A 17,473-nucleotide genomic window follows, 5' to 3' on the forward strand; every position below is an offset into this window, starting at 1 on the left:
TGTCTCTCTAGTTGTTGATTAGCTCTAGTTTTAGCTAGAGGAGAATTTTGTAGTGAATTTTTTCTAATGGTTCATTGTTTTTTCCCTCGACACTGAGGGTTTTCCATGTAAATCTTTGTATGCTTTATTTTTCTTACATTTGGGATTATTGATTATTGTCTATTGTTGTGGGTTTATTGCAATATATTTTTTTGCATTATTGTGTTTGTTGCATCAAGCCCAACATGAAGTAGTTCTCAAAAGGAAGAGCCAAATGCACATACCTTTACCCTCACTCATCCATACAAAAATACGAAGGTTCTTATCCCTGAGAGTAGGAAAATCTCCTCATACATAGCCAAGTTAACAAATAGACAAAAAATTGCTAAAGTTTCAAAGAAAAGGAAAAAATGTCTAACAAATATTCAACAAGGTGCCTAGTTGAAAAGTTCTCCATGCCATATCTATACTCTACACTCTTGGAATTCTTTTCGACATCTAAATTTAGGTCCTCAAGCTTAGAGCAAGGTTCAAAGTCAACTGGATGATCCTTGTTTCTACTTGCAGAAGGTAGTGGAGCAATAATTAATAAATTTATTAAGAAAATAAACAATTCAATAATTTATGATCAAATACTAAAAAACAAAAAGGACGTAGAACTAAGAATGTTATACATAAAATACCTTTTATTTGATGGCTCAACCTTTTCACTACCTCCATCATCAAAAGGCCTTTGGCAAAAAAAGAATTTATATAGTGTTGATCATCATTAGCATCTGCTTTAGTGTAAAGGTTCTACATGGCAATATGGGAAAGGGAGAAAACAAGTAGAATCATTAAAACAAGGCAAAAAAAATCATGCATCAGGTAAAGAAAATATCAAGAATAATCTAGAAGTAATACCATAATGGTGCAAAAGTATAAAATGTTTTAGAACATATGATTCTTGAAGGTTCGTTACTATTATTTTGTAACAGTGATTTGACTACACTATTGTGGTCTAGTTTATTCATCTACTTTTACTTTCTAAAATCAATAAAGCCAAATATATAACCAGCTTCTTCCTCATTCATTGTCAACCAACAACTTTTTGTATGGAAAAAGACACCTCACTCTGTAAAAGGAATAAGGATAAGATATACTATAATTACATTTGCAATAGCATAGATAAATTAAATTGAATATTTCAAAAAATTGTTTCAATAAAATACCAAAAATATCTGGAGGTTTAAGATATTGTTTAAATATAAGATATCATATTATGTTTTTAACAGTATTGCTGCTTCAAAGCATGTTAGAATTTCAAACATGTATAAGCAAAACACTCATGTACACATACACACCAAGATGCATGATTATGCATATTATAAGTAGTTGTATATATATTAATACAAGAAAATTGTCTATTTGAGTTGTCATAACGTACAGATTCGTGAACCTTCCACTAAACATAGATTAGAAGAGTTGCTACAAATCTTTTTTGTTTAAATGTGATTGGCCACCTGATTGAATCTAATACACGAAACCAAATTTTAGGTTTGGGAGTACGGTTACATGTGAAGAAGATTATAACACCCCCATAGTGCCCATCAAAATATGGTACCAACTTGATTTTAAATTATCAAAGCTTTGAACATGTTCATGATTTACCAAAATATTTAATATTGAAAATTAGTCTAAAATTATCTCATTAGTTTGGTAGCAATTTAAGATAATCCTCTTACCTCAAGAATATTCTTGCAAACCAGTGTTTCACTATGAAGAGGCTCCGTCGTCGGATTTATTATAGCATTTTATTATAAAAAAAATCAGTAAAATCTCCCGATAGTTTGGTAGGACATACTTTGTGGCAGATCTCTCAATAGTTTGGTAAGATTTTATTTTTAAAAACATATTTGTATAAATTTTATTTTTCTTTTGTTTGAAAAAGTTCATTAAGTCTCCCAATATTTTATTAATGTTTAATTTAAAAAGTAATCCTCCAATCGTTTGGAGGATAAAATTATTTTTTTATTTTTTCTAAAATTCATTTATGAAATTCTCCAATAGTTTGGTAGAATTCTTAAATTTATTAGAAAATATTTTTTATTTTTTTTTAATTTTTTTTTCTTGTTGTTTTCTAAAAGAAAGAAAAATTTTTAGGAAATGTTTAATAAGAAATTAATCAAGAAAAGTAAGTAAAATAAATAATATAAAAAATGAAAACTAAAAATATAAACTAAAATCAAAAATAAAATCAAAAAATAAAATAAAAAAGAAAAAAGAAAAACTTGTAATTTGATCGGGTCGGACCACGAGTGGCACACAGATCCTAGTCGAGTTATGCACATATTTGGGCTTGGTAAAACAATATCATTTTGGAGCCCTATAAAAGCCAAGTTTTACATTTTTCCCCCAAATGCCCACTGCTCTTTCTCTCTAACCACGAAAATGTGCTGACCTCTCTCTAGAAAAGTAAAGAACTTTAACCAAAAATTGTGAAAACCCACTGATTTCTTGAAAAGTGGTTAGAATCTAACTGAAAAACCCAAATTTCGTTGAAAATTTTAACTGAAAAATTCAAATATTCATCCCAAAAACCCAGTTCTCTAGAAAAATTCTAGAAATTCTCAAATTTCTTCATATTACTTCAGAAACCCTCTAGAAACGTAAACCTAATTCTAAAAACCCAAATCTAAACTCAGAGACTTCAAATTGAACCTAGAATTCCCAAAAGTCAAAATCTTAGAAATTCCCTACTGCCCAAAAAAATTTCTAGAAAACCAAGTTCAATCCCTCTCCAAAAATCAATCATGTCTATTTTTTTAATTCATTGTTCAATTTATAGCCATCCTTAGTACATATTTTAGAAATCGGACAAAACCAATCCAGGCTTGAATCTTGAGATTAGATTCTGCCCGACCCTAATTTTAAGCCTAAACCCTTGCTGATTTGTCTGGGTTGATGACAGAATCTTTTGATTTGGTTGTGAATTAAAACCCTTTGACCTGTCAAATTAAATCAATTCCAGATTTTTATTTTTTTATTCAATTGACAGTTATGAAGAAAGGAAAGAAAATTAAAAAATTAAAAATAATAATAATAATAAATAATATAATAATAATACTAATAGACTACAATATAATATACTATACTATACTATACAATATACTATGATAATACTAATATACTATACTATAATAATAATAATAATATATAATAACAATAACAATAATAATAATAATATAATATAATATAATAATAATATAATATAATATAATATAATACAATATAGTATACTATAGTAATGTAATACTAACAAAGATAATAATAGTAATAACAATCGACCCGATTGACCCAGGACACAGATAGATGTCTATAACTATCCCTCTTTGCATATTCTTGTTAAACAAGGATGATGTAAAGACCTAGATATCCATTCTATTTCAAGAGTCAAGTCAATAAGCAGAACTGACCAGGATTGAATTGTAAGTCAGGAAAATAATCTAGACTGAGCCGAGATCAAAATAGATGATCGGGATTGAGCTGTAAATTAGAAAAATGATCTGGACTTAGGCAAGATCAGATGACTAGGACAGAATGAAAAGTCTAGAAAATAAAATGATCTGGACTGAGCTAAGATCAAAACAGGTGACCGAGACTGAGCTGCAAGTCAAAAAAATGATCTGTACTGAACCAAGATCGATGATCGAGATAGAACCATAAGTCTGAAAAAAGACTAGATTAAGCCAAGATTAAATGATTAGGATTGAACCACAAGTCTAAAAAATGATCTGGACTAAGCCAAGTTTGAATGATTGGGACAAAACCATAGGTCAAAAAAATGATCTGAACTGAGCTAAAATCGAATGACCAAGATGAAATCATGAGTCTGAAAAATGATCTAGACTTAGCTAAGATCAAATGGTTAAGACGAAATCATGAGTTTGAAAAACGAATATCGAATGATCAGGATGAAATCACAGGTCTGAAAAATGATCTAGACTGAGTCGAGATAAAAACTGAGTGATAAGTAATAATGCAACATGCAAATGCATGTCCTATCTTGGATGCCAATGTAATTATCATGGATTTAAACATAATGTATGTAACGCAAATGTTACTAAATCAATGCCATGAAATTTCAATTATGGTAACAAAGTTCTCAAAACTCCACCATTCCTTCTTAGCTTCTTAGTATTAATAATCTCAGAACAAGTTCTGTCAACTGATCCATGTCATTCTCCTCATCTGATCATAACTCACAAGTCATGTCAACCAAACTATAACTGAATTCATCATTGGATCACTTTGTTTGCCCCCTTTTAAATCATTTTCCCATACTTATTTCACTTTTTTCATCTTGGATTTTTTTTAAAATAGTGAAAAAATCTTTTACGAACAATGTCATTCATTTATTTATCATCATTCAAATGAATGATAGACATAATACATTTTCTTGATTTATTCAAATGATGTATATTTTGTAAAAGATAAAAAAAATGAGTTATTATTAGCAAAAAGAAATATGGTTAGTAGCAAATCAAAAGTGAATAAAGGTAAAATATTTTAACTATTCAAATGAGATCCCAAAATAATGATTGTTTAGACAATTTTGAACTCTAACTTAGAATTCTCTTTCAAAAACACATTCTATCAATATCCTTAGTCTTTGGGCCAACCATAATCTTTATTCGTGGGACCCTTACATGATGTTGTTCTTCTAGTTTTTATCTTTACTTAAACTGCCCTTTCAGATTTTTAGTTTAAGTCTTCATTTTTTCTCTTTTTTCTTTTTTTTTATTTTTTTATTTTTTTTTTCACATCTCTTTCTCATTTTTTCTTTACATTTCTCTTTTCCCTTTATCCATCAATGACACTTTGTTCAAATTCTCAAATAATCCAATGACAAATCTACCTTTATTCAATTCATGATTCTTCAAGTCAAATATTTACATTCAATCAAAATAGACTTTTAAGGGACGTAATGTAGGCTAGGTGAGGGGTTATCAAGGAAATGAATAAAACAGGCCCAAATTGTATTTAAAGGGTTATCAAATTGAGAATCATTTTTTTCATGTAAGGTACACTAGCATTTGCCCCACCAATCTCTCCTTCATTTTTTTTCCTTTCTTTTTTCTCTTTTTTTTTTCTTTTTTTATCATTTTTCAAAAAACACTTAAGCACAAGAGGGCTTTGCCCCTAAAATTACTAAGGGTAAATAGACTTTTTGATTTTGCCCTCTAGTGTAGGGATGATCTTTGGTTAGGGTTCTTTAAAAAAAAAATTCAATAAGCTCAAATGGGGTAACAAAGGATAACTATCTCTTTTTTTTTTTAAAGATAGAAGAAATATGGTCATTTCTTATCTCAAACATGAATACTTTTAATAAAGAACATTTATTGACCAAGAAAAGACTTATGAGTCAATAATTATGAAGATCATGTGTTGCATCCTTTTTTAGATTCTTTAACAGATTTATCTTTTTTTTATTTAGCAATCCTGATGAATCAACAATCTCTATCTATCAATCCAATCATCATTAATGAAGTTTTCAAAATCGAATCCTGAATTATTATCATAACTGTCTGAACATTTATTATTTGGAATCAAAGAATGGATATGGGAAAAAGGTATAAGAAAATAAAAGTAAATAATGGAGATTCAGACAAAAGAGAAAATGTCATGAAAATGCATTAGATTTGTCATTTTTATTAAAATGATAAAAAATAAAATGAAATCCAAGTACATAAAAGAGATTCATATTCTCAAAAAGTCCTAAGATGATAATCAGTTCCAGTCAGCCCCCTCAAAATCATGCCCTTGGGTGATTGGATAATGGGTTACCACTGACATTAGGTGCCATGTTTCCACTGGCGTCGAAGCTTATCAACCTTTCTTTAATTAGACTTTGCACCTTATGTTTCAAAGGAATACAATTTTTCATAAAATGGCCAACCGCCCCATAATGATAGTCATAGTGAGCAGTGGAATTATGCCATTTGAGATAGGAAGGTTTGAGTTGTTTTACAGGAATAGGAGCAATCAAATAGTTTTTGTAAAGCTCTTGGTACAATTCTGTATAGCTCATGAGAATAGGATCAAATGTAGGCTTTTCATAATTTTAAAATTCTTGCACACCACTTATTAGGGTGGTTGGATGAATAAAGGGCCTAGGTGTGATAGATAAAAAGATCTGCAGCAGAAGCATGACTTACAATGGGATGATATATGGGATAAATCGATTGAGCGTAGTTTCTGAACTGCTACTTGTTGAGACTCACAGCTTGAGTCTTATTTTTTTTTTTTTGGGCATTTTTTTAGCAGAGGATTCTCCCTCTTCTAGTTTACCATTTTTAATTGCATTCTCAATGATCTCACCCAAAATCACTACGTCAGCATAATTTTTAGTCACATTTCCTATCATTATCTCATAGTATAATGACTTTAAAGTGCTTACAAATAGCACTATTGTTTCTTTGTATGTTAGTGGTGGTTGTACTTGAACAGTGACATCCCGTCGTATTTAGGCATACTCTTTGAAAAACTCAGATACTTTTTTCTCCATAACTTGTAATGAAAGGCGATTATGAGCCATATCTATGATGTGGCAGTATTAGTTGATGAAAGATCAAGTCAAATCCATTTATGATTTTATGTAAGTCCTATCTAATTAAACATATCACCTTGCAGTAGACCTGATTAAACTGTTTTGGAACACATGCATGAGCAGCTTCTCATTGCTAGCATGTACTGGCATCTTATGATAATACACTATGATATGTGTAAAAGGACATTTAAAGTACCGTCATACTTCTCAAATTCTGGCATTTTGAATTTTGGAAGGATTACAACATTTGGAATCAAACAAAGGTTGACAACATCCATAGAGCCATAGATATCAATGCCTTCAATAGCCTGCAATCTTTCCTCAATCATGCTCATGGTTTGATCATTCTTAGAGTCTTTCAAAAGTACAATCATTTGCAACTTCACTTCTTCTTTTGTCTCATCCAGTTTGAAGATTTGAATGGGTTCTACTACATTTTTAGTGAAGATAAGATTAATATAAATCTGAACATTCTCTTAACTGTAATTTGAAAACATGGTCTATTGTGGCTGAAAATTTAGAATAGTCTGGGTTTGATGTGGACCAGAACTTGAAAGATACAGTGACTTAGCATCTTCATATAAAGTGTCTTATTCTACTATTTTTCCTTTATTTATTTTTTCCAAAGCTTTGAAGATCTTACTTAACTTCCCCTTTATTATCTTTTGAGCATTTTCTTACCTTTCGAAACAACTTATATTATCTTGGTCCATCTTTTTGGCTCTAGCTCGAGTGTAATATTGGTGCTGAACTATCTTCGAACCTTGATTTCCATAATATGCAAATTTAGAATGATGTTTATGGAACCTTCAAATTATGCATAAGACTGAATGCAAAAACAAAATATATGAATGTAATAAGGAGAATTTACCACATAACAATTAATATAAAAAAAAATCTTTATTGAATTAAAAGTCATTTTTAACCAAATCCAACATTACATCCATGAAAAGTTTAAAACTATTGGAAAAAAAAAAAAAAAACCCATAACTCATCGATAATGCTTTATACTTCATTAAAGACATCTATCAATTTTTTACCATATGTTCCCACTAGTGGCACCCTTGCTTTCCATTTTCAATAATTTTGACCATGTCCTTGGCTTTGTAAACAACCACAATGATTCGGTCAAGCAAAGACTTCAACTGGTTATATTTCTTCACATATGCTTCTTTCATTTGCTCATATTCTTCAATCACAGCCCTCATTTACACTCTGATTTTCACCATGACTCCATTCAACATCTGGATGTGCTTTTGTACTTTAAAGAGCATTGCATCCCTTTTTTGTAGTTTTGCTTGCAATTGTTTATTTTCTTGTAAAAGTTGAGCCAATTCTTGATTAGTGGATGACCGTGTTGTATTAAGATCAATACATAAACTCTTTCATCCATCTTTTTCTTGTTTCAGTGTTTGGACTTCTTTTTTTAGCTTTTTGTTTGCAAGCTTCAACTCTTCAGACTCTTTTTTTAGGTCAGTAGAAGACTTTGCTAGGATTTCCATGGATATAACTGAGATTTTTCTTGTTAAAATTATTTCATAGCAAATATTGCTTATGATAAATCTAATTATGTGAATGCATGATAAAAGAAAAAGATTACTAGGCACAAAAATATATATAAATACAAAGACCAATACAGGATTAGTAAAAAAAAATACAAAAAGGACAATGCATAAAGTTACAAGCAAAATAACCATCCAATCATGTGTCTTATTTAGGGTTTTCTAACACAAAAGGAAGGCATGACTTTACCTATGGTTGGGCTTTTAAAGTTAACTATATGAGGTGTGGATTACTTCTAAAAGGTCATACATCATTTCTTACATCATTGTCTATTACAGACTAGTAAGGCAACTTGATCCTCGCCCATCATAGGCTACAAGTGAAAATGATTCAATATGAGTGGGAGTGTTTCATAGGACCATTCAAAGACATGAAATCTCACGATGGCATAGTTACTTCACTCCCTTTTAAGGGTAGAGCTCGGGTGTAGAGCGTTATGTTATGCATATGCAAATGAATAACAGATATATACAATAAATAAATGAATAACTAAGCAAATATAAGCAATAAAAAGAAATAAATAGGGAAGAGAAAAAATAATCTCAAATTTATTAAGCAAGGCTTGGATAATAAGAAATCATTTACTAGTCTGATTCTCGATTTTCCTAGCGAAGTCATCAAACTATCATAACATATAAATTCGTGGACCTACCGCTAGACGTGAATTAAAGTAGTTGCTATCAATCTTTTTTGTTTAGGTGTGATTGGCTACCTAAATGAATCTGATCCACGAAACTAGATTTTAGATTTGGGATACTATTACGTGTGAAGAAGGTTATATCACCCTCATAACGCCCATCAAAAGATGGTACTAATTTGATTTCAAATTATCCAAGCCTTGAACATGTTCATGATTTGCCAAAATATTTAATATTAAAAATTAGTCTTAAAATTGTCCTAATAGTTTGGTAACAATTTAAGATAATCCTATCACTTCAGGAGTATTCATGGAAACTAGTGTCCCACTCTGAAAAAGCTCCATCGTTAGATTTATTATAGCATTTTATTCAAGAAAATCAATAAAGTCTCCTTATAGTTTGGTAGGACTTACTTTGTGGTAGATCTCCTAATAGTTTGATGAGATTTTGTTGTAAAAGGATATTGTAAAAATTTTATTTTTCCTTTTTTTTTTTGGGTAAGACTTAATTTAAAAAGCAATCATCCAATCATTTGGAGGATAAAATTATTTTTTTATTTTTTTTTAAATTCATTTATGAAATTTCTCAATAATTTGGTATATTCCATAAAATTTGAATCCATGAAAATTCTCCAATAATTTAGTAGCATTCTTGAATTTATTAGAAAAGATTTTTTTATTTTTTATTTTTATTATTTTACTATTATTTTTTTCTTGTTGTTTTTTGGAAGAAAGAAAATTTTGTAGGAAATGTTTAACAATAAATTAATCAAGAAAATTCAGTAAAATAAATAAAAATGAAAACTCAGAATATAAACTAAAATAAAAAATAAAATAAAAATGAAAAAAAGAAAACCTACGAACGGGTCAAGTCAAACCACAAGTGGCATGGGAATCCTAGTTAGGTTGTGCACGGATCTGGTCTTAGTAAAATGCCATCATTTTGGAGCCCTATAAAAGCCAAGTTCTACGTTTTCCACTCAGATGCCCATTGCTCTCTCTTTTTCTCTCTAACCCCGAAAACGTTCTAACCTCTCTCTAGAAAAGCCAGAAACTTCAACCGAAAATTGGAAAAACCTATTGGTTTCTGAAAACATGGTTGGAATCTGACCAAAAAATCTAAAGTTCACTGAAAAATTTAATCAAAAAATTCAAATATTTATCCTAAAAACCCAATTTTCCAGAAAAATTCCAGAAATTCCTAGATTTCTCCATATTACTTTAGAAACCCTCCAGAAATGTAAACCTAATCCCAAAAACCCAAATCTAAACCGAGAGACTTCAAATTGAACCCAAAATTCCCAAAAGTCAAAATCCCAAAAATTGCTTACTGCCTAGAAAATTTTTCAGAACACCAAGTTCACTCCCTCTCCAAAAGTCAACTATATCTGTTTCTTTTATTCATTGTTCAATTTATAGCTATCCTTAGTATAGATTTTAAGAATTGAACAAAACCAATTCAAGCTTAAATCATGAGATTGGATTTGCCGAACCTTGATTTTAAGCTTAAACCCTTGCTGATTTGTCTGGGTTGATTACAAAATCCTTTGATTTGGTTGTGAATTAAGACCCTTTGACCTGACAAATTGAATCAATTCCAAATTTCTGTTTCTTTATTCAATCGATAGTTATGAAGAAAGGAAAGAAAATAAATAAATAATAACATAATAATAATACCAATAGACTATAATATAATATATTGTACTATATACTATATTATGATAATAATAATAATAATAATAATAATAATAATAATAATAATAATAATAATAATAATATAATACAATATAATAATATAATATAATATAATATATCATACTATAGTAATGCAATACTAACGAAAATAATAACAATAATAAAAGTTGACTCGATTGACCCCAAATACATATGGGTGTCCACATGAATAATGGCATTACCATTACATTTAAGTTAAAAAATTATAGTAGTAGTGACGACAGTACTATTTCTTTAATTATTTATTATCTGCTTAGCTACCAAGCTCAATCCGAAGCTGCCAAGTTCAACGATTGGAACCTCTCCAGCCTTTTCCTCTTTCATTCATGAAAACCAGTTCAAACGGAAACCATTTGCAATATTTTATTTATTAATTATTTTATTGTGGCGTTTGACAAAGGTTAAAAAAATTTTAAGTCCATTTTATGATGATTAGAAGGTAAAAACAAAATCTATATAAAGGGTGTGAAGAGGTTGCATAAGAGCATAACCAAAACCAACTTTGTAGTAAAGTTGGGAAAATGGGGTCGGCCTCTCTCTTTCTTACTCTTCTAGTGCTCGCAGTGTTTCTCAGCTTGCCTTCTCAAACCACTGCCGACTACCCTTACTCGTCTCCTCCTCCACCTCCTAAGTACTACTACAAGTCACCACCTCCACCGGTGCATTATCCTCCACCACCTTACAAGTACAAGTCTCCTTCTCCTCCTAAGGAGGAGCCATACAAATACAAGTCTCCTCCTCCTCCTCCAAAGGAGGAGCCATACAAATACATGTCTCCTCCTCCTCCTAAGGAGGAGCCATACAAATACAAGTCTCCCCCACCACCTTCTCCAGTTTACAAATACAAGTCCCCTCCTCCTCCTAAGGAGGAGCCATACAAATTCAAGTCTCCTCCTCCCCCTAAGGAGGAGCCATACAAATACAAGTCTCCCCCGCCCCCTCCTCCAGTTTACAAATACAAGTCTCCTCCTCCTCCTAAGGAGGAGCCATACAAATACAAGCCTCTTCCTCCTCCTAAGGAGGAGCCATACAAATACAAGTCTCCCCCACCCCCTCCTCCAATTTACAAATACAAGTCCCCTCCTCCTCCTAAGGAGGAGGAGCCATACAAATACAAGTCTCCCCCACCACCACCACCCCATTATGTCTACTCATCACCCCCTCCTCCTCACCACTACTAAGCTACGGTTTTAACAGTACCAAGGTAATATTTACTTCTTTAGTTTTTTATTTTTAGTACGTAACACCATTATTCATAAATATTTTTTGCATTCAAGCTGCATTATGTCACATTTCCTTTTTTGAATTTTATCAGTTTAATGAAAAGCTCAATGGGTTATTGCAGGAGAAGAGAAAAATGTGATCCAAATTAAGGGACAAAAATTGGTTTGAAGAAATAAACAGAGCGAGAGAGATTGAGCAGAAAGGGAGCCTAGTCCCCGCGTTCGAAGAAAAGATAAAGAATAATGTAGACAAGTATTATTCATGTATTTGACAGTTGTATTATTCAGTGGTGTCCATTACTTATTTATTTCTGCTTTATTATAAAATGAATCGTTTATGTATTGTATGTGTTTTTCAACCTGTTGCTCATGCATGGGTTGACCCCTAATAAAAATAAATCCATTCTCTTCAAAAACCAATGGTTCACGTTTTTTTTTTTTAATTCTTTTGTTTCTTTCATCTTTGGCTTTGACTGTGATTGGATTGAAAAGACTCACCTTTTCTTTTGGTAAATAATCCATTTTTTTTTTTTGCATGAATTAGCATGGGCTTCTCAATTTCTTGCAATTGGGTAGAATAAGTACCTTACCAAAAAAAAAAAAAAAAAGAGAAAATATAGAAAAATATTATATTATTGACTATAAGGGAAAGGAAAATTTATTACCTCCAAAATCGTCAAACAAAGCATTAATGCATGTACTTGTGTTGGAGGATTTGTCAAGTATAATCTCAAAGTTAAACGAGAAAAGCATAGTTGGCTTTGTTTAATATTCTATTTGGAAATTATTTTAATTGCAAAGGGCACCTTCTATTTCTGTTAGCATGGATGCCAAATAGAGTTTAAGTTGCCTTTGGTTTGGCTAGCTTTACCTACTTTCCCTGGACAGCAAATGTCCCAAATGGTAATTGGAAAGAGTATGTAAGGTAAAGGACTCGCAGTGATTAACCAACAATTATGTGACTTTTGAGCCTTTGACTATTTCTATAATTCACAAATCCCTCTTAATATTTTCACACATTCATTTCAGTAATTTTGTTCCGATAATAATTTTACAGATGCATTTATTTATAATTGAATTTCAAAGCTCATTTGCTTGAGATTAAATTTTATGAGTAAATTAACTGTACGAATCGTATTAAAGGAATATTTTTCACTGTCGTTGAATTGGTTTTGATGGCTTTGTCAAAAAAAAAAAAAAAAGGAAAATAATCTATTCAAACTAGGACTTTGAGTCTTCGACCATTTCCATACCTCAAAAACTTCACAAGTATGTTTTTTCTTTTAAGAAAATCTTATAAACGTATTACTTTTGGGAATCATATAATGTCATACTGCGGGATCCACATGATTAATAGAGTCTGGAAATCTTTATCGATGGGGGGCTCACACAATATTAAATTTTATCAGTAAAAGATATTTTTATAAATAAATTTTTAATACCATCAAAATATATCATATTTATACTAACATATTATTTAATCGTCGGTATAAATAAATTTTTTATGATAATATATAACTATCCGTCATTATAAATATGTTATATACTGACAATTATTAACCTAACCATTAGAATAGGCTCAAAACAAAAAAATTATTAGCTTACAAAAAATTGAATGGGATTATTGAAGGCGTTTTTTACCAAAAACGTCTTCAATAATCCATTTAAAAAATTTTAGAGAGAGATTATTGAAGACGTTTTCAGCTAAAACCATCTTCAATAATCCATACAAAATTTTTTTTGTATGGACTATTTATTGATGGTTAAATTTCGTCAGTAAAAGAGACTTTTACTGACGAATTTTTAATACTATCAGAATGTATTATACTTATACCAATACTTTTTTAACCGTCAGTATAAATAATTTTTTTTGATGGTATGTGACTATCCGTTAGTATAAATATATTATATACTGACGGTTATGTTAATAACCGTCAGTATAGACTCAAAACAAAAAAATTATTTGCTTACAAAAAATTGAATGGGATTATTGAAGGTATTTTTGGACAAAAATGCTTTCAATAATCCCCTCTAAAATTTTTTGTATGGATTGTTGAAGGCATTTTTAGTCAAAAACGCCTTCAATAATCCCCTAAAAAATTGAAAGAGATTATTGAAGGCATTTTTTACCAAAAATACCTTCAATAATCCTTCATAAAAATTTATTGAGGAGATTATTAAAAGCATTTTTGGCCAAAAATTACCTTCAATAATCTCTCATAAAAATTTAATAAGAGAATTATTGAAAGCTTTTTTTGCTAAAAACACCTTCAATAATCATTCATAAAAATTTATTGAGGGGATTATTGAAGGCGTTTTTAGTCAAAATATATTCAATAATCTCATGAAAAATTTTCGAAGAGATTATTAAAGGCGTTTTTGGCCAAAAATATCTTTAATAATCCTTCATAAAAATTTATGGAGGAGATTATTGAAGGCGTTTTTTGGCAAAAATTACCTTCAATAATCTTTTATAAAAATTAAATAAGGGAATTATTGAAGGCATTTTTTGTCAAAAATGCCTTCAATAATCCTTCATAAAAATTTATTGAGGGGATTATTGAATATGTTTTTAGTCCAAAATGCCTTCAATAATCTCCTAAAAAAATTTTAAAAAAATTATTAAAGACATTTTTGACCAAAAATACCTTTAATAATCCCTCATAAAAATTTATAGAGGGGATTATTAAAGGCGTTTTTTGTCAAAAACACCTTCAATAATCTTCTGAATAAATTTGGAAAGGATTATTTAAGGCATTTTTAACAAAAAAATGCTTTCAATAATCCTTTAAAAATTTTTGAAAGGGATTATTGAAGTAATTTTTTGCCAAAAACACCTTCAATAATCCCTCATAAAAATTTATTGAAGGGATTATTGAAGGTAATTTTGGTCAAAAAAGCCTTCAATAATCCTTCATAAAAATTTATTGATAGGATTATTGAAGAGGTTTTTAGCCAAAAATGCCTTGAATAACCTTATTGAATTTTTTGTAAAGGATTATTCAAGGTATTTTTGGCTAAAAACGCCTTGAATAATCCAAAAAAAAATGGTGAGCTTATGAATTTAAATCATTTTCTTTACCTCCACCTCCCACCGACTCTACATACTTAATCTTCACCTCCCACCAACTCTTTACACCCGTCGGTACTTATAGCCTAATCTCCACCTCCCATCAACTCTTCACTACTCACTGACTCTACAAACTTAAACCCATCAGCATCCATCTTATTTTAAAACTGAATCAAAGTTGAAGTATCAAGACTTTCGTCATTTTTCAAAGGTATTTTTTATTTTCTATATTTTAATTTTATGTCATCGAATATGCTTTTTTTTATTTTATTTTTGGTTGTATTGGATGAATCTAGACTTAGTCTTTGTCACCTCAAAAATTAGAACAGGGCCTAAAAATGTTATTAGTGACTATTTTTGTTAATAAAATAACTTCAATAGGGAAAATGATGAAAACTTCATCTATTCTATTGTGGATTGGTGGCCTCTTGATAAATGTGACTATGAAACATGTAGCTAGAGAAGAGCTTTTCTTTTTAATCTGGTAAGTAGCTTATCCTTAGGCCTCTCGAGCAAAAACATTACAGAAAAAAATTCTTCTTTCTAAAATTTTAATACCTGCTTCGCTTTTACAAGAATTTCTTAAACAACAATATGGCTAATCAAGAAATAAATTGTGTGGCTCAGCATTGAAACAAGAGTTGTGGTAGATCAATATATATCTTATATGAACAATCTTCAAAACATTATTCAAAATATTTATAGAGGATTTGAGGTTCAACCATTAATAATAGCACTAGAAGGATTCTTTGATGCAAACTTCAAGCACCATGTTTGTAGATATTCAATCATAGATATTAATTTTTTTTTTTTTTTGGATTTGGTACAATGATGTTAGTTCTTGATTATTTTAAATTTGTGGATTATAAAACAATTTGGTTGTTGTTTTATTTTAAATGTTATTAAATATTTTTACTTTTTGTGCATTTTTACTTTATATAAAACCATATCATATTATGATTATAAATAAATTAATATTAATAATTAAAAATATAATTAAAAAAAAGTTTTTACCGACGCCTTAAAATTTATACCGACGTATTTTACTATTAAAATATTTTAAGCTATAATGACAATCATCATAGACCGTCAATAAAAGTTAAAACACATAAGGTTATATTGATAGGCATTGACCGTTAGTAAAAGATATACTAACGAAGATATCGTCGGTATAAGTTAAAAAAAATTAAAACATACGAGTCTATTCTAACGAGAATTAACTGTCGGTATAAACAAAAAAAAAATTAAAACATACAAGTTTATACTAATGGGTGTTAACCGTCGGTAAAAGGTATAATGATAAAATATATAACAGATGCTATACCAATAGATATATATTTACTGACGATCTTAAACTTAGGTATATCTTTATAAGCTATTCAGACACTTTAAAAACCGTCAGAATGGGTTTATACCGATAAAAAATATACTAACGGTTAAAAATTCATCAAAATATATATTTTGATCGTTGGTATAGGACTTATGGTGCTATATTGACAAATTTTAAGGTTTTATAGATTCTTTTTTTAGTATAATTATATGTCAGATTTCTTGTAGTGACATTTGAATGAAATATTTTACCTTGTAATATATGTAATTGAAAATTATGTGAGAAGTTTGAATATTAGTCATGTGGACATGGATATTATTCACCTACTCATATTTGAAATATGAATTTTCTAAAAAATAAATAAAATATATTTTTTATTATAGACAAATTATATAGACAACAAGATGGAAGTTTATTGGAGATAAAATTTTGATAAAAGATGAGTAATTTTTTGAAAAAAAAAAAAAAAGTGGAAAACATGCATGTTACAATATGTTCAGGATTTTCCTTTTTTTCATTTTATGAGCTAAATAATAATTGAATTTTGTCAAGACTCAAGAGTTAAAAATTGAAAAATTAAAAATCCATTGCTACTACAAAATTTTTGTAGTATCTTCTTTCAATATATATACGTTGTAATTTTCTTTTATCAAAATGGATCTCAAAAATGATTGTTGAAAAGGTTTAAAAAAAATCCCCTTAAAGAGATCAAGATTCAATAGAAGGAAAAGGAAAAGAAAAAGGAAAATCCACTCCATTTTTTATGTAAATGTAAGCAAAATATTAAATATTTAAAAAAAAAAAAAAAAAACTCCAACACCAAAATAAAATAAAATAAAATAAAAACGGATCATGTTTTGATTGATGGGAATTTATTGTACGTAAATGGAGAATATGGAGAATGCCACTTGCAGGGCTTTATTATTATTATTATTATTATTATTATTTTGTTCTATATCAAGTCAACTTTTTCTGCGGAATCATTTGACTTGATTGTTGAGAATTCGGAGAGACAAGTAATTTTTCTTTGAAGAAGAAAAGGGGAGATTAAAATTACATATTTTTTTATAATCAATCTGAAATTTTGATCTTTAATAATTGTAAATGAAAAGAAAAGAAAGCTAACATATTATGACACATTTCAATTTCATAATCATATTCTTCTTCTATTGATGTAGATGTTTTGAAATGTAATGAAAATAAAATTATAGTGCTTTCAAATGAAGTTCGTACCAAAATTCAATTACAAATTAGTTAAAATTTCAAAATCAATGCTTATTATAATTTAACAGGCACTAAAGTAAAATTTTTTCACAATATTATGATTTAATATTTAATCTTATCTTCG

At 29.4% G+C, this 17,473-nt stretch overlaps 1 protein-coding gene across 1 annotated transcript; it reads left to right on the top strand.

Annotated features, from left to right (window-relative positions):
* The first annotated feature begins 11,009 nt into the window (after positions 1 to 11,009).
* LOC111315158 (uncharacterized) lies at positions 11,010 to 12,115 on the top strand. Its single transcript, XM_089749589.1, has one exon. It carries the CDS (start codon positions 11,024 to 11,026, stop codon positions 11,681 to 11,683), a length of 660 nt encoding a protein of 219 aa, XP_089605715.1. The 5' UTR covers positions 11,010 to 11,023; the 3' UTR covers positions 11,684 to 12,115.
* The last annotated feature ends 5,358 nt before the right edge of the window (positions 12,116 to 17,473 follow it).

This window comes from Durio zibethinus, chromosome 20, assembly GCF_047325235.1.
Source record: "Durio zibethinus cultivar Kanyao isolate XHJ-2024 chromosome 20, ASM4732523v1, whole genome shotgun sequence".
In the NCBI taxonomy this organism is placed as follows: Eukaryota; Viridiplantae; Streptophyta; class Magnoliopsida; order Malvales; family Malvaceae; genus Durio; species Durio zibethinus.

Excerpts from the sequence above, each read along its gene's own strand:
- LOC111315158 (XM_089749589.1), top strand. The coding sequence starts at position 11,024 with ATGGGGTCGGCCTCTCTCTTTCTTACTCTTCTAGTGCTCGCAGTGTTT.